The following is a 17,933-nucleotide window of genomic DNA, read 5'->3' as shown; positions in this document are numbered from 1 at the left end:
ACAGTCCAGTATCCATAGCAGTTCCATATGGCCAGTAGACCAAATAAAAGGCTGTTTCTTATGGTGCATGCTGCTCGTTGACGCTTAATCCCAATATTGCAAACACAGGGCTGGCTGGTGATTCAGTCATCCAGAAAAGCTAGCTAGTATTCAGAGTTCTGATGAAGTTCAGTGTTTGTCATGCAATCAGTTTTGCATTCGGAGACATGGGCAGGTGAAAGTAAGGACATATTCTGCTTCTCCAATTCTCCCCTTGCCAGGTTTGAGTGACTCCCATTGACTTTATAGGAGAATATTATTTTGGAGAATGTTCTTGTCTTCATATGTTGGAGAATGAGCATGGAAAGAATCCCTGCCCAAAAACAAAATTAACAAGTTTCTGTTGAAGAATTTTGTAAATTGCATCTTTTCTTAGCAATGTTTCTAGGTTATTTCCTGAAACGGAGTTACTCCTGATTTACAGCAGTGAATCATGCCCACAAAGACATCTGTGTCCATGTTCAGAAATGGATTAACTTCATCTGGTCAGATTTCTATAGTGCTTTATTAGTAAAAAAATTATATGACTTTATGTAACACCTGGAGACCTTATACACTTTGGTAAGGGAATCTCCCCAGTCTTTATCAGTAGAATGAATACAAATTTTCCATCTAGCCTTAAAAGTATCAGGCTAGGAGTGTGATAATGCAGTGCTTTCTCTGGCAAAACTCCTTGCAGTTAAGGAGGCTTGAAGGAGTAAAGATTTAAGGATCAAGCCCCTCATTTGTAAAACGTACAATATAGTTTCAGCTTTTCTAAAATTATGCAGCATTGTGCTACTCCAATTTTATGCGAGTGTAACACCTTTCATACTAGTGGAATTACATTAGCATCAAACTGGAATAACACTGCAGTGAATAAGAATCTGTGCATCCAAAAAGCAGTCCAGTGAGTCTGAGCAAACTGTTCAGTGACTTGTAGATTTTAAAGAAAATGAAAAATGGGATCTTTTGTATTAGTCATTCTTATACTGAAAAATAGGATAAAATCCCTAATTTTCAGGTATTTACAAATTATTGATCTATGATTACATTTAGGAGATGAGGTATTCCCGGATGGGGTCCCTTCCATTTTGTAGTTCGATAATGAAATATATTTGTAGCACTTGGGACATTAGAAAAGCACAAGCAATTCTTTAGACATCACTGATTTCAAGAGCACTTGAGTGTAAAACTGAAAGAGACTTGTGATGAGAATTTTTTGTATTTTTCCACTTTGTAAGAAGACAAAAGGTTTACTGGCATTATTAATGAAGAAAAAAATCATATGACTTCAAGTAAGTGATTTCATTAGTGTTACTGTCTGTAAGTTTTTGCTCTTCTGCATGCCTGCTTCCTCCCAGCTGGGGGCTGGCTGTTGTGTGAACAGGCCAATGACGTAACGGAAAAGCCCTGTCTCTGGTCAGATGGACTAATATAAACCACGTTTGCTGAGAAAGAATTAGAGAGGCAGCCACTTAACAGGAGAGGATTTACTCCAGCAGACCAGTTCAATATATCACACTCCACTGCAAGAAATAGACAATAAGACCAAAGGAGCTGACTGGTGGAAGAGACTGTGAAAAGTAAGGTGGTGCTGGCTGAAAAGTATTAGTTTGAATGTATTACTTTAGTGAAGAGAAATGATAGAACTAAGTAGACAAATTAAATATGTAATGTGAAATATAGTTTGAATTTGGAATTGAATGCACTACAGTAAGTTATAAGACATTGTCTTGTTTACTTTATTAAACTGTGGAAATCTCTTAAGGAAGCACTACTAATGTAGACTGTTTATTATTTAGCCAAATCAAAGTTAACATTTCTCATTCTGTCTTTTTGACAGGGAAATGACAGAAAAATATATGCTTGAAAGTTAAAATATTTAATTTTGTTTGTGAAGCAGTGTTTGTTTGGTGCCTGGTCTCCAGCTAAAAACATTTCTTGCTGGCAAAAGTTTATGTGACTGTATGGAATACAGATGAACTGATTTTGCAACAAATGCTGTAATTACAGATAGAAAATGGCATAGATCACAAGTTGTAGAAAAGGGGCAATATCCTTGGTAAAGGCTGATATTCAAATTATAGGTACAGTTTGCTGTTTTTCAGCACATTTGTTTTATGACCTGCTCTGTACCTGCTCTAAAAAGTTTTCAAGGGTTGTTTGAGTTAGAAAAAATAATTGCTAGTGTGCGATTTGATGAGATGCTGCACTTTTTGCAAACACAAGAGAGGAATAAAGTTTGAAAGCGGCCCCGGATGTTTTAATAGCAGATGATCTCTTTGTTAATATGCAGAAGAGAACTGAGAGCCATCAGACTTAAGCCTAAAAAAGCAAAATGTATAAATAACTGTCACCTTGGGAACTGGAGAGCATCAAAGTAACTTTCCTAAAAATGGTAGCTGTGGACCACTAGGAATGACATCACAACATTCTGCCTCCAACCAAGGCAAAATACATTCAAAAGCTAAATGTAATTAAAAGCCATGTTTAGACAAGAGGAGCTAACCTGACTAGCTGCTCCTCAGCCAATTCATTTGTTGATTTAAAAACTGTAAATTTATGAGCTATTTTCTCCCAGTGGTATCTCCTCTAGTGGTGCGATCAGGTACATACTCTGGGATCCCATCAGACCTCATTCTGCTCTCTCTTACACCCGTTTGATACCAGCTTAATTCCATTGTGTGCAATGGAATTGCTCCTTTTTTTTACACTGGTATAACTGAGTGCAAAATCAAGCCCATTCTAGTAAGACTTGTTGATGTGGTTCGTTTTCCACCAGAGGAAATTATCTAAATGTGCAGAGCATAATGTTTGTTGTTCTCACAACAGATTCAACTGTCAGTTGAGACTAACCATGATACTTTGCAGGCAAAGAACAATTTCTTGTTTAACATCCCCTCGGCAGATTCCGCTGGACTTTACATGGGTATGCAGTGATGGGAGAGGGTGCAAAGAACCTTCACTCCATTGCATGGTCTGTGTAAGAGACAGGCACAATTGCAGTCTCTGTATTTCTCCCTCTGCACCCCCCTAGAGGTACACAGTGCCCCAGAATGGGCAGGGACCAGCACACAGGGGATTATGCCTTCTCTGAAAGGACACAGCAGTGGGCACGGTCCCCCATGTGATGGGTTGCTATGAAAGGCAGTCTGCCTCCTACTGCTCCCTTTGGGGCAGTTCAGCTCCACATCATCCCCAAAGCAGGGCTGTTCCTAATATTCACAACTAGGGGGAGACAAAGATAGGGCTTAATATGTAATGCTGATTTCAACCTGAATCCTAAAGCCATGACTATGGTTTGCTAATTAGAAATGTTAGAGGCAAATGAAAGAGGCAGGTTCTAATTCTTCTTTTGTCTGTGCACTAGGCATTTGCAGATGCAAAGGATATACCTTATCAATGTTTTTTTTTAAAAATGGAGCTCATTTCAAATTCCTGGTGTGTAACGTTTGCGACTCCACTATTTTTTCCTAGGGAAAAACCATGACTTTGAATAACGTCACCATGCGTCACAGCAGCAGCGCGCTGCACGCACAGCAGCAACGCTGGAGCATCCCTGCCGATGGAAGGCACCTGACCGTCCACAAAACCCCACATGAGTACAACGTGCGCAAGAGATACACTATGAACCCCGATGATTATTACCGACGGAGTTGGTCATCAGAGTCTTCCGATTCAGTCATTTCCTCCGAGTCCGGAAATACCTACTACCGGGTGGTAATGATTGGGGAGCATGGAGTGGGGAAATCTACCTTGGCCAATATCTTTGCAGGTGTACATGACAGCATGGACAGTGACTGTGATGTGTTAGGAGGTAGGTCATTACATTCTGCACTGCTTATGTTTACTTAAAGCCTTTCTTGTCAATAGTCATCATCAATAAGACTCAGAAAATTAGTGAGGTCATTTAATCTGGAGTGCCTGAAACTGAGGTAATGCACACTTGGCCCTTATTTTCAAAGTTGATTCCAGCACATGCATCTGTCTCAAAAATCAGGGGCTATGAAAAAAGACACTCATTGACAAAGGTCTAAATCAGCTGAAATACAGACAAAGGAGAACAATACAGCTTCGGAGCCCTTTCTTTGTAAAAAGGGCGGTTGGAATCTGATTAATTCTTGACTGTGCTGTAAATACATTACATAGAAGGCCTGAATCAGATCTTATACCAGTTTCACCCTGGTATAAGCTTCAGTGGATCAACTCCTGCTTTACCCTGGTGTGAGGTAATAGCCTGGCCTGTAAACTGCACTGCCAGCCTTGTGATGCTATGAGAAATCAGTGCCTAAAATCATTTGGGTTTTAAAGAAACTGTTAAGAGTTACCTATCAGCAAGAGATAAGGGTAGAAAAATAAAAATCCCTGCCCTGCTTTCCAGATACAAACAAAATACTTGCTGGTCATTAAGTAATCTCACCAAATTTGTATGCAAATAAATTGCCTCAATATAAGCTATTTGGGTTCTTCTCATCAGCATTTCATATCACCTGCATGGCACAGATCCCCCACTTCCCACAAGGGAAGTGCAGCTAACGGAGCCTCAGTAGTGTGAGGAAAAAATCCTGCTCCCCAATTAATTTGGGGAAAAGAGGAGGCTGACATGGTCTGCAGCTCTTTGCTAGGCATCTTTCTTTTACTATGCTCCTCTGCTTTAGAGCGAGGGGACTCGTATTTTCGTTATTCCCAAGGCTCAATTAAGGCTAAACAGTGGCATTGAGCCATGGGCCATGTTTTGTGTGCGGGAGACCGTTGGGGAGGAGCTGTGTTGTAGCAGAAGGTCCTGCGGCTTTGGAGATGTGGATACGGCCACGCTTTGGAGAAAGGGCAGGGGTTGCTCCCACTCTGGCTGGCTCAGTTTCACTGACCAGCGCAGATGGCCCCATCCCTCCACTACTCCTTGTCGCCCTGCCTCTTTGGGATGCCTAGCAAACAGGCAGCACCAGAGCAGTCTTTGTGTTCAAGGAGCACCAGGAACATGAATGTGTCTGGCTCCTATGCAATGGTTCAGTGGAGGCCAGAAGGGAAGGCACCTTGTGTTCTTCTCCCTTTCTGTGCCGGGCTTGGAACGATTTACCACTTAACATGCCCCAGAATGAAAAATACTGGGTCCAAATCCTGCTTGTGTATGACCACAAGCTGGAAATATAAGTCTTGAGGGCCTGAGGGGAACTTGAGGACCCCTTTGATGCACAGGACACGGATCAGCCAATCAGGTGTGTTTTGTTTTCATCTTCCACTGAGTAGTCCTGTAATCATGCAGGACCTCATTTGCGTGGATGGGCCTTCTAGCAGCTATCTAGCCTGGACTCCAGCAGCACACAGAGTACGGCATAGTACATGCTTATGGTCCCGTCCACTCTTCTTTCTTGCAGACTTGCAAAACTGCCCTGAAAATCTACTAGCCCAGGCACCATGCCTAGTCACCCACCTTCACAGTTATGAGGATGGGGGGAAAATAATCCCCAAACCAACAATAATATTTTACTTATCTTAAAATGTTACTTGCCCCAAGGAAGTGGAATTTTGCACAGCTGCTTTATGGTATATGATGGATCTGATCTTCTGTTGGGTGTTGGTGCTTTGTGCTGCACTGTGGGCAGCATGTGTCCTTACAGCAGGGGTAACCAGAATTCAGAGGATCACCCCAGGTCAAAGGGAGCCTCCAGTTAGTGTAGAATCAGTGTAGCAGTGCCTATGTTGTGCTATCTTCCTGCTGCTGATGTAGGGCACATGGGTGGGATGCTCCTATGCCGTTGTTCCAAACACTGGGAGCTGCCAGAAGCCAGGGGAAGGTAGAGCAGCCTTCAAGTTGCTCTAAACTTACTCCAGAGGATCAGTCCTCCACAGAGTAGCCCCAAGATGAGGGGGAGTGTGAAGGTGAGCTTTATGTCTCCTACAGCCTGCACTCTGTTCAGCTTTGCTGGACTCAGACATTTGCCCAGGATTAATCTGAGGCACAAGCACAAGGAGAACCTACCGGGGCTAGAAGTCAAATTGCTCCTGTTGGTTAGTGTTTTCCTTTTGCTTTCTTCCTTTTAGGCCCATCCACCCCCAGGTGGCCAGCTGTGTCAGCCCAGTGTCCTTTTGTTTACAAAGAGTTTTCCATTTTAAAGTTTCTGTGGCGGAACTGATCTAAAAAAATAAACATTTGGCTATTATTTAGTGCCCTTTGGCTCATTCTACTCCATGGACTCACTGTTTTCTGGCTTCCAAGAGAGTCCAAGATTAGGACTTGGGGAAAGATCACTTCACAAAAGCACAGTCGGAGTTTATGAGGGAAGAGCCTTTATTTAAAATACAGCAATATCCTCCATCAGAGTGGTTTGGATAGGTGCTCTAAACAGCATGGTGATGGATGTAAGCAGTTCAGAAGCTGTCTGCCCTAACTCTGGATTTTATTATGCTAGCAGTTACACAAGACTAGAGATGGGCCCAAACCAAAAACATGCATTCAGACACCACAAACTTCAAGGGAGTGAAAGGGACGGGGAATGGAATCCAAATTTTACAGTGGCCCTTGATCTCTATAATGGCCTGGCGCTGACCTCAGATCTAAATACCTCTGAACTGGGTGCGGTTTGAAATCCAGATATGAATGTTGCAGGTCCTTATCCAGGGTTAGGCAGGTTCTGTCACACCCTACCAAACTGCCGTGAAATGCTTCATCACCTCTTTAATGTTCATAGGTGACCATTCAGTGAGAAGCACTAACATGGGACATAATAAAGCCAGGGGAATTAGGGACAGTTCAGAGATCTGTACTGCAATAGCAGCATCTATTATAGATTTATAGAGCCCAACAACCTTTGCCTCACACACCGCTGCCTGTTGCTAGGGCTGCTTGATGGCTGAACTGCTCGGAGTTCACCCGGAAAGGGTCCCTGCTAGAGGGAAAACAAATATTTTCCATTACTAAGCCTTGCTGGAGTCTGTACGTCTGTCAGCTGCTCCCAGGGGGTCAAATGTTCAGCATTTGATTTATTTCTTTCACTGGTTATATTCCTCTTCCCCCTCCCCCAACCCTACCCCTGCCCCACATAGGATTAAAAAGCTTTTCAGCCAAAATAATGAACACTAGTTGCAAAATCTTTCAGTCTCGTTCATTTACCATGAAAACTAAGAAAAAAACAGTAAAGAGACATAGGGCCACATGCACTGCTCATGGAAATGGATACAACTCCATTGAAATCAATGGACTCATACCAACAGTGAATTGGGTTCACTGAATTCAACTTGGAACAAATCATATGTTTATGGCTATTTTTCTTTATTGCTACATATATAACAACAGGAAGGGATGTATTGCTAACACTTTGGTTTTTTATTCTAGAAGATACATATGAACGGACCTTGATGGTAGATGGTGAAAGCGCAACCATTATACTGCTTGACATGTGGGAAAATAAGGTATCCATTCCATTCATTCCATTCAAGTGCCCAAGGGAAATTAAGTATGAATGAGCCGTAATACCATAGTTCTGCTAGGAACATGCATTTGTGGAACAAGTGAGGTGTTATCCATAATTCTATAGTCAGTGAAAGCATGGGGTCTTTAAAAATGTCCAAGCTCCTCCATGTAAATTTGAAAATGGTAAAGAAATTTCTTTGTCTGATTTATTATTAAAAACAAAAATGCTGGAAACAAGATCAAAGCTACATTTGACCTGGGCATAAGCAAGCACAAGTTAATGAAGTCTATTGGCCAATTTTGGCCCAGATTTGTGCTGGTGTATATCCATGTTCCTTTGGTTTGATACTGGTGTAACTGTGATCAGAACCATACCCAGCAAAGTTACACCATGGTTGAATTTGGGTTGTGTAATATTACATTTTTTCTGTAAACACTCAGTTGGGGGCTTCCAGTTAAGAAAGCCAGGCTTTTGCTAATGCTGGCGGTATCTATTTTATTTTATCAGCGTGAAGAAGAATGGATCCAAGATCACTGCATGCAAGTAGGAGATGCATACTTGATTGTCTACTCCATCACAGACCGAGCGAGCTTTGAGAAAGCCTCTGAACTAAGAATACAGCTCCGCAGGGCACGCCAGACAGAAGATATTCCCATTATTTTAGTGGGCAACAAAAGCGATCTCGTCAGGTGCCGTGAAGTCTCTGTGTCAGGTATGGAAAATTACCATGACAACCACTTTATAACTTTAAGAGCCATGTACTGGCCTAGATCTGCTTGCAGAATTCCCACTGATGTCAGGAGTACTCTATGGCTGAGAATGGGTAGAATGGTTCAATAGCAAAAAACAAACAAAAAACCTTAACCCCCAAATCCCAAGTTTAAGGGCCTGATTCAGCTCCCATAAATGTGAATTAAAAGACTCTCGTTGACTTTAATGGGAGATGGATCGAGTCTTTGGTCAGCTAAGTCTCTTCCTGGAAACTTATCCGTGAGTGTTGGATGCGTAGTGTCTACAACAACACAATAAAATAGTGTTAACCTGAAACGGATGAGAAACTCCCCCCAGCTTAGGTTTCAACTCAGTCCCATGACTATTGACTGTAGAGCTTGACCTTTCCAAAGGTATTCACCCTCTCCTCTGTCTTCCAAGACCTTTTCCCAGGTCCCCATGCAAGGGGAAGGGAAAGCTGATCTGGACTTTACCCTGCATTCTGGCCCCTGTCACAATGGCCATACATGAAACTTCTCACTGGGCGAGGCATAGCAGTAGAGCACCAGGGCTCAGTAGTATTACTAGGCTTCTTGTTTTCATGTTCACATTCTTCCTACTGCTGGCTGTTAAAGGCACTTTGCCTGGAGTGAAGGCAGGAAGCTGAGTTTCATTTTAAGCACTCCATGAGTCAACCACCTGATGTGTTTGGAGAGGGAGGGGAGTATCAGAGCATGCTGGTATCCATTTAGAAGAAGAAGATAATTAGAGTTAGTTTAGGTTCAAATATAAAAAATAAGGGCCACAATTTCAAAGTGGCTTCTAAATTTATGGGCATAATTTAGCTAATACTTCATTTTTTGCACATGTTGCTGTTCACCCTAAAGTTTTTGCTGTTCAAAGACTACAATTTGTGTATGCAACCTGTGGGCCCAGTCCTACTCCTTTCAATGTTAGTTGCAAGTTTTACCACTGACTTCAATGAGGGTAGAATCAGGCCTATACTTACACATACAAATCAGGTAGGTAGGAACTTACCCATTCAGGGTATGTCTACACTGTGATAAAAGACCCGTGGCACAGCCATGGCTGGCCTGGGTCAGCTAACTGAGGCTCAGGCTGCAGGGCTATAAAATGGCAAGGTGATGTTAGGGCTTGGGGGAGCCTGGGCGAGGGGGAGGGTTTAAGCTCCACCCCGAGCCTGAACGTCTATACAGCAATTTTATACCTATACACTCAAGCCCTGTGAGCCTGAGTCAGCTGACCTGGGCTCTGAGACTCAGGGCTGAGGGTTTCTATTGCAGTGTAGACGTACCCGAAGTGTGCACGTAGAGATCTGAGTTTTGGCGTATGCAAAATTATGCCTGCAATCTTAAAAGTTGTATTTTGAAAATATGGCTGTAAATGGATCAAGCAATATATTGCTCTCAATAATGGTAACCTCATTGCCTCTGAACGTGAGTCACTGAGATTTCCGTGAAGCACAAGTGACTCTAGTTATGGCATGTATAGATAGCTCACATTCTGTACTGTGCATGGCTTTGCCCTTCTCCCTTTTGCCTAGGGAACGTGCACTATCTGAGCGCTATGCCCACTGACATAAATCCCTTACCATTTTACAGAGGGCCGAGCTTGTGCTGTTGTGTTTGACTGTAAGTTCATCGAGACCTCTGCAGCTGTCCAGCACAACGTGAAGGAACTGTTTGAAGGAATTGTGCGGCAAGTCCGGCTAAGAAGGGACAGCAAGGAAAAGAATGAGAGGAGGCAGGCATATCAGAAGAGGAGAGAGAGCATTCCTAAGAAAGCCAGGCGGTTCTGGGGCAAAATAGTTGCCAAGAACAACAAGAATATGGCCTTCAAACTTAAGTCCAAGTCTTGCCATGACCTATCAGTACTTTAAGAAGGTTGGACTATGACAGATGTTCTCTTCTGTGGACATTATTTAACTACAATGTGAACAATAATCAATCTATATTAGATTGGACTACAAGAAAAACATTTTTGACTTGGATTCACAGTTGTGATGGTGACAAAATGTGCTGGCAATAAGCATAGCACAATGCATGGAAAACAAAAGCCTTTCTTAATATTTTTGTCAGTAGTTTTTTAAAAAGCTTTCTCTAACATCCTAAAGTTAAGCAGGGTGTGTTTTTAAATTTACTTCTTGTTTCTCTTGTTGCCTTTGGATAATAGTGTAAGAACCTAAACACTCATGATCTGGTGAATGAATTGCACCTTCTCATTATTATTTTTGGGAAAATGTGTAGAGAAATGATGAACTCACTGGGAACTGATCCTTTGCCAAATAGTTGGTCTGATTTTCTTAAGCACCCAAAATCTGCATTTCTCTAGAATAGTCACTGAGAAACTGTCTTGTTTCCAGGGGTAACCCCCAAGAACATACACATCTCTTACTTTTGAAAAAGTAATATTTTAATGGAAAAAATACTTCTAGCCAAACGATATTTCCCCTCTGATTTTCATACTGTGGGACTGTCAGCAACAACAAAAATCAGATTAAAATTCAAAATGCTTCACGTGAGAGATGCCAAATTGTAAAACCACCTGATCTTTTATAAGAAACCACATGGACATTTGTACCCAGACTTGTGTATGAAGGAGCTGTGCTGTATTTATTTCATTGCAAAGCAATAAGCATTTTTAGTATTGGGGGTGAAAATGTATTTATTGTCAGGTTTCTCAAGAAAAACACTTTAATACTGTTTTCTAGCTAATATCTTTTTCAGATTATGCAAGTTTTTATTTACATGCCTTGTAATAAAACAAACAAAATATTTGACTGCCTTTGAGTCCCACCATGAAATCTAAAAGATTTTATTGGAAGTTAAAGAAAAGATTTTGATTGTTTGGAAAGCTTCTTGCATGTGTGTGTGTGTGTGTGTGTGTGTGTGTGTGTGTGTGTGTCTGTGTGTGTACACTGAAGATACCTAACAGGTATTGCTGATTACAGACTATTTAGCAATTTAGCAAAGCAAAATGCTCTTAATGCACAATAGTCCTTATACCCAGAGTGGCACTATGGTGATAAAGATAATAATAGTTCATTCTTATAAAGTATATTTTGTTCATAGATCTCAAAGCATTCTACAAAGAAAGATAAGCATCATTATTCCCATTTTACAGATGGGGAAACAGAGGCAGAGAAGTAAAATACCTTGCTCAAGGTCACAAAGCATGTCACTGGGTGGTAGAGTGGGAAAATCTCAGTCCAGTGTCCCATTCCTAAAGTAGTATTTGAAACAAGGGTGTTGTTAACACAGAGACCCACTCTGGATTGGGATATTAAGGGACTTTGGGTGCATAACTCCAAGGTCAGGACAGATGTGCAGCAGTTCTAACATGCAAACTGGTAACTATGATGGGCCAAATGGCCACCCTAGTAGCTCAGGCACAACAAAGACGGATACAATATAATTACCTAAATAGACAGACACAAAGAAGTGAACTCCACATCTTGTGCTGTACAGGATTTGTTTACAAAAGGCCCGACTCAGCTCTGACTGGAGTCAGCTTGCTGAGTGTTTGAACAACACCACCTATACTGACAGACTAGGTAGGATGAAAAGTTGACGGGGCGGGGGGATACAGAGTGGATGTACACGACCTCCAGGTTTAGTACTGCCCATCAGGGAGTGAGCAAACAACTGTGCAGAATTCATATTTCCCAAGGAATATAGTACTTCTGCTCTAGAGTACATTGCCTAGCAATTTGCCTGAAATAATATAAGTCAGTATTTGGAACACAACAGTGACAAGAGCACCATGTGATTCTATGAATTCAAAGGAAAGTGTAATTTTGAAATGAATGTTTTTTGCATGGCCTGAACACAATTTAATCATAGAATCATAGGACCAGAAGGAACCTCGAGAGGTCATCTAGTCCATTCCCCTGCACTCTTGGCAGGACTAAATATTATCTTCTAGACCATCCCTGACAGGTGTTTGTCTAACCTGCTGTTAAAAATCTCCAATAATGGAGATTCCACAACCTCCCTAGGCAATTTATTCCAGTGCTTAACCACCCTGACAGTTAGGAAGTTTTTCCTAATGTCCAACCTAAACCTCTCTTGCTGCAATTTAAGCCCATTGCTTCTTGTCCTATCCTCAGAAGTTAAGAAGAACAATTTTTCTCCCTCCTCCTTGTAACAACATTTTATGTACTTGAAAACTGTTATCATGTCCCCTCTCAGTCTTCTCTTTTCCAGACTAAACAAACCCATTTTTTTCAATCTTCCTTCATAGGTCATGTTTTCTAGACCTTTAATCATTTTTGTTGCTCTTCTCTGGACTTTCTCCAATTTGTCCACATCTTTCCTGAAATGTGGCACCTAGAACTGGACACAATACTTCAGTTGAGGCCTAATCAGTGTGGAGTAGAGCGGAAGAATTACTTTCTGTGTCTTGCTTACAACACTCCTGCTAATACATCCCAGAATGATGTTCACTTTTTTTGCAACAGTGTTATACTGTTGACTCACATTTAGCTTGTGGTCCACTATGACCCCCAGATCCCTTTCCGCAGTACTCCTTCTTAGGCAGTACTTTAGTATTTTGTCAATCTAAAGCAGTCCAGACAGCAGTATTCATTACAACATCACAGTTTAGAGCTACTGTACTAACAGAGCCTTGTAGCAGAAAGAAGTGGGCAAAACTTTTTAGCCATAAGTTATTTTCTTCTACCATATAAGTTTCATTGAATTAATGTCCTCAAATTGCAGAGGGAGGGAGGGGGTGGGAATTCCTTGGCCTGTTCCATTTCAGTCAAGCCACAGTACTTTATAACTCCAAATCAAACAGGCTTTGAATCTATACAGTCCTTAGTCCTAGTCTTCCAAACAGAGGTGTTAAGAGTGGAAGCCAGTAATTTTTTACAGTACACTGGGTTGGGACATACAGTGTCACCAATCCCAAATATTAAATAAATCATGTCAGGGCCACAAAATTAATGAGATTGGCTTAAAAATCATCAGAACTTTTAAAATAAAAAATTGGGGTTCTTTTTATTTGCCTTCAGCTTCTGAGTCTTTAGTGTGTGCTCACTTCTTTTTGAACTTTTCTCTTGAAACCAAGAGGGCTAGAAACTTTGAGTTGGCAGCACTGAACATACTATGGCTAGAGACAACTGTCTAATTTCAGACATGTTTACAACCACTTAAAACTCAAGTGGGTCATAGGGGAATGGACAGCAGAGAAGGCACTTCTGCAGACTGGAGTTGTATTTGGATAAACGCTAAGTAATCTCTCCGGGTGACACAGAGAGGATGAGCTGAGAGGAAAACTTCATCAGGGCCAAAATCTTTTAGAGGGGAGTGCATTTGAGTCAACACAGCATTAGCCCTCTTTCCTTCCATTCCTGCGGAAATCATCCCATGGAACTTCACACAGCTGGGCCTCTGTGGGTTCCGAGGAAGCATTTTTGGGCAGGGAGGTGGGGGCTGAGTTTGGGGAGAGCCGCTTTCTATGGTGTCACCCCAGCGGATTTACTTGACTAAATTATTGATGTTAGTATCAGAATGAACTACAGCTTCACATCTTGAAACCATCCCTGGGTGAATGCACTGTGGGTCAGTGGTGGGCAACAATCCCTGAAGAAGGTGTGGTGCATGGAGGGCAAGCAGCCTGCCAAGTGCCCCAGAGAGCCTGGGCATCCATATGGCTGCCCTAGTCCTCCAAGGAATGCCCAAGAGCTTCAGGATATCCCTGTGGATCTAAAGTCCTCTGTGGGTCAGGATGGCATTGCTTCCTGCCCATTCTATTCTCAAAATCTGACTCTATCTTATAGCGGAACAGAAACTCTACAGTCTCAAACCTGTAGATTTTTTCACCTAATGTTGGCCTTCCCATAGGTTCTTCCATGGGAGAAGGCAAGATACATGCCTATTTATCTATATTTAATGCACTTTCACTGCAATACCTGAGTGCTTTGTATCCAAATTTATAAAGATGTCTCAACCTACCCGCTAATTATATGCCTACAATCAGTTATGGGCATAATTGGAGACATCCAAATGCCTTATTAAGGCTAATAAGATGTCTATATCCTAATATTTGTGATTTGCAAATTTTATGTCAGAATTGTCACTAGATCATCACTTCAAAAAAATTTGTCCCTTAGAACCTACATGTAGTCAAAAGACAAAATGGCCCATTTAGAGAGAGGACTATAGAGAATGGACCATGATTTTATTTTGACATTTATTAGAGAAATTTGAGTCATGATCATAGCTGATTATCATCAGGTTACTAGTTACAGAAAAGTTCACCCTTCATAACAGCTGGCAGGTAAATAATCACGTTACTTAATTGGTACCTTAAATACTGGGTAAATATTGACACTTCAAACCTTTACTAGCCACAAGCCTGTTAAGTGTTGATTTCAGAGGGCAGTTTCAAGAAATGTGAAACATCATAGAAAAATGTCAGGGGCCCTATTGGGGTATCTATAAATAAATGAGTGCTACAGGCATTCCAACAACAGAAGAGCCATGGAAGTTGTGAAAACAAGCAACAAACGAACCCCAAATGCAAAAGCAACAGAAAGCATACAAAAAAGCGGTTCAGGGACTCAAACCATTGTGTTGGCTACTCATGAAGTCAGGGCTACAGTAATAGAAGCTAACAAGATAATTGCTCCGTTGTCCACAGAGATCTGGCAGTAACTGTGGAATCGTTGAGTCATAAGATTGATAGATCCAAGGCAACAACTATGAAATTCCTGGAGCCTGGATAAAATAAAACAAACATAGCAACAAAAAATTCTATGATCATGTGAAATGACTAATTATTACAACAATAGCCCTCTTTAAAAGACAGACTATATCAGTGACATGAATTAGGGAGAAAGTTCCGCTTTCAATTAATTTCATTTTGACAGATTTAATGCCAGAGAAAAGGTTTATTTATTAAAGTTTTAAGGAATAACTATAATAGTCAATAGGTTCCCACCTAATATCCTACCTGAAGGAATTACATTATCTCTGTTGTGACAGCACATGCCTCTGTAGCATATTAAACAGCACACATGTAGTCTTGCAAGGATTATTGATAACATTTAGGCAAGTATAAGATTATAAAAATGGATAGATGGATGTTATATGGTTTTAATCCACATATGTGCAATACTTTTAAATTACACCGCTTGGAAATCTTTACAGATAAAGGGCCAGATTCTGGGTCTACTTAGGATATGTATAGACACCTGTGCCAGCGGACTTGGGCTCGCGGGGCTCGGGCTGCGGGGCTGTTTCACTGCGGTGTAGACTTCTGGGCTTGGGCTGGAGTCCGGGCTTTAGGAGTCTGTGAGGTGAGAAGGCCCCAGAGCTCGGGCTCCAGCCAGAACCCAGAAGTCTACACAGCAATGAAACAGCCCTGCGAGCCTGAGTCAGCTGGCACTGGCCAGCCACAGGTTTTGCTTTGCTGTGTAGCAATACCAGGCTGGTTTGTTCCATCTTGATGCGTAGCTGTGAATGAAAGAGGGAGACAAAGGGCTCAGGAAGATGGAGCTTAACTTCCTGATAATATGGATTATGCTGATAACATTGTTGACCCAGTAGACATAGCAGTGCAGTATTGGGGTGGGGAGCTGGACTGCAATTAGACACCTGCGGCTGGGCCGTGCCAGCTGACTCACGCTTGCAGATCTCAGGCTGTGGGGCTGTTTAATTGTGGTGTAGAGGGCTGCAGGGTCCTAGTGCCCAGGCTCCAGCCCAAACCTGAACATCTACACCACAGTTAAACAGCCCCTTCGCCCGAGCCCTGTGAGCTGGAGTCCTCTGGCACAGGCCAGCCACGGGTGCGTAATTGCAGTGTAGACATACTGTAAGAGGTAATGTCCTTCAGATGAGATGTTAACCCAAGGTCCTTGTTCTGTCTCTGATGGCTGTTTAGGTGGATATTATGGGGGCCTGAGGAGAACCAAAAGATTATGGGATAACACAAGTGTCCTGGCCAGTATTTTAAATTCTAAACATAGGTGATGTCCTAAGCAGGTGTATATAAACAAAGACAAATCCTATGGTGGCTAGACACCGCATTCAACCCTACTGAAGACTATGGGACTGCATAGGTTATAAGTCACTACAGACTTGCCATCACCCCCCATAATGAAAATATAAAATCAAGACAAAGCTCTGGAGTAGGACTTTGCTCTAGATATCCTAGCACATACGAGACTGAGATATGCTTTTGTCTCTTTGGATAGCAAGCTTTATGGGCAGAGACCCTGGCTTCTCAGCATGTTGTTGGTGCTTAACAAATAATACAGAAATAAATCATAATATTTAATAATGATTGCTTGGTTTTCCTACATTAATAGAAGGGCCAAATTCTACCCTGTCTTAAACCCTGTTAGCTCTGCTGATCTCCGGGTGGTTTTACTCACTGCAGGCAAGTCAGGGGAGAATTTGGCTCATTCAGGGTTTGTGTAAGTGGGGAAATTACATGGTGCAAACACGATGTTAAACATGACTTAGCACTCAGTGTAGACAAGGACTATTGTGTTTAAATCATGTCGAGTGGTTGCGGACCCTAGGGTCAACAATGACCAACTGACATAATTTTAAAATATGACAGTCTGTATTTAACATCATGTTCGTTAAGATGTGATCTAACATGCTGAAATTTCCAAATATAGATTGGCCTCACTTTAGCTATCATTCTGAAAACACCTTAAAACTATCAGGCTCTGTATAAAATCCAATTGTGTTCAACAGATTGTAAAGTGAAAGACATTGAAATGTCTCCTGGTTAGAGTATGGAGTGTTGTTATAGCCATGTTGGTCACAGGATATTTGCAAAACAAGGTGGGTGAGGTAATATCTTTTATTGGACCAACTTCTATTGGTGATAGAGATAAACTGTGACATTTTGAGTTAGTTTCCCAAAGCTGAAGAAGAGTTCTGTGTAAGCTTGAAAGCTTGTCTCTCTCACCAGCAGAAGCTGGTCCAATAAATGATATTACCTCATCCACCTTTTCCTCCTTGGAGTCACATTTATAATGTCTTGAAACTAATGTTTTTTTGCCTTGTAATACTGAAGCTCAACATGCCACCCACTCACATATTTTTAACTGCTCTGGAGCAACAGTTGTCTGGTAGATCAGGAACCTAAGACAATAAAACCATAGGAGTGCACCTAGTAACAAACAAACCTGGACCAGACATCATTTGTGTCACATAATCATATAGATAATAATTGACTACATGAATGATTAAGGCAACACACTTCCTTTATTTTAAAATATTTATTTTTAGCATTTGGATACTTTTATTTTAAGATTAAATGACTCTTTAAAAAGCAGTCATATCAGTATACTTATAACTTCTGGTATGTATAAATTCTATGGAGATATCGCTTCATCAAAAAACTGTATTTCAGAATGTAATGGAGCACTGAAAATCAAAAGGAGGTATTATTTTGTGTGAAATCCAATGCATAATCTCATAGGCGGTGGGTGAACCCTCCACCTTTGGGGAGGCTAGTCTCTGGCCCCACCCCACCTCACCCCCTCGCCTGCTGGAGCCTCGAGTTCGCTCCCCTGTGGTCGGAGGAGTCCCGGCCAAACTACCATGACCCCCAGGCAGTCCGGCCAGCTGACCACTGGCCTAACCCGCCCCGGGTTGCCAGCTGGCCCAAGCACCAGCCCGATGCTCGAGCTGGCCTGAGTTGCCAGTGTGCCGAGCTCCGAGCTCCATGCCGCCAGCCCAAGATAGCCTCCACTGGCTTAAGGGGGAACGAGGGAGAGGGGGAGTGAGGGTGGGGCCTCAGGGC

At 41.9% G+C, this 17,933-nt stretch overlaps 1 protein-coding gene across 1 annotated transcript; it reads left to right on the top strand.

The window, feature by feature from the left end:
- Positions 1-1,469: 1,469 nt before the first annotated feature.
- Positions 1,470-10,949, top strand: GEM (GTP binding protein overexpressed in skeletal muscle). Its single transcript, XM_034763288.1, has 5 exons — positions 1,470-1,604; positions 3,499-3,838; positions 7,355-7,431; positions 7,941-8,145; positions 9,767-10,949. Exons 2-5 carry the CDS (start codon positions 3,508-3,510, stop codon positions 10,042-10,044), a joined length of 891 nt encoding a protein of 296 aa, XP_034619179.1. The 5' UTR covers positions 1,470-1,604; positions 3,499-3,507; the 3' UTR covers positions 10,045-10,949.
- Positions 10,950-17,933: the final 6,984 nt, after the last annotated feature.

Source organism: Trachemys scripta, chromosome 2 (assembly GCF_013100865.1).
Source record: "Trachemys scripta elegans isolate TJP31775 chromosome 2, CAS_Tse_1.0, whole genome shotgun sequence".
Lineage (NCBI taxonomy): Eukaryota > Metazoa > Chordata > Testudines > Emydidae > Trachemys > Trachemys scripta.
This window is presented reverse-complemented; position numbering and strand designations above follow the sequence as displayed.

What these genes read in the sequence shown, in the direction of transcription:
- GEM (XM_034763288.1), top strand. Translation starts at nt 3,508, where the DNA reads ATGACTTTGAATAACGTCACCATGCGTCACAGCAGCAGCGCGCTGCAC. An exon ending in TTGACATGTGGGAAAATAAG is followed by an intron (nt 7,432 to 7,940) that starts GTATCCATTCCA and finishes TTATTTTATCAG; the next exon opens with CGTGAAGAAGAATGGATCCA. An exon ending in CCGTGAAGTCTCTGTGTCAG is followed by an intron (nt 8,146 to 9,766) that starts GTATGGAAAATT and finishes ACCATTTTACAG; the next exon opens with AGGGCCGAGCTTGTGCTGTT.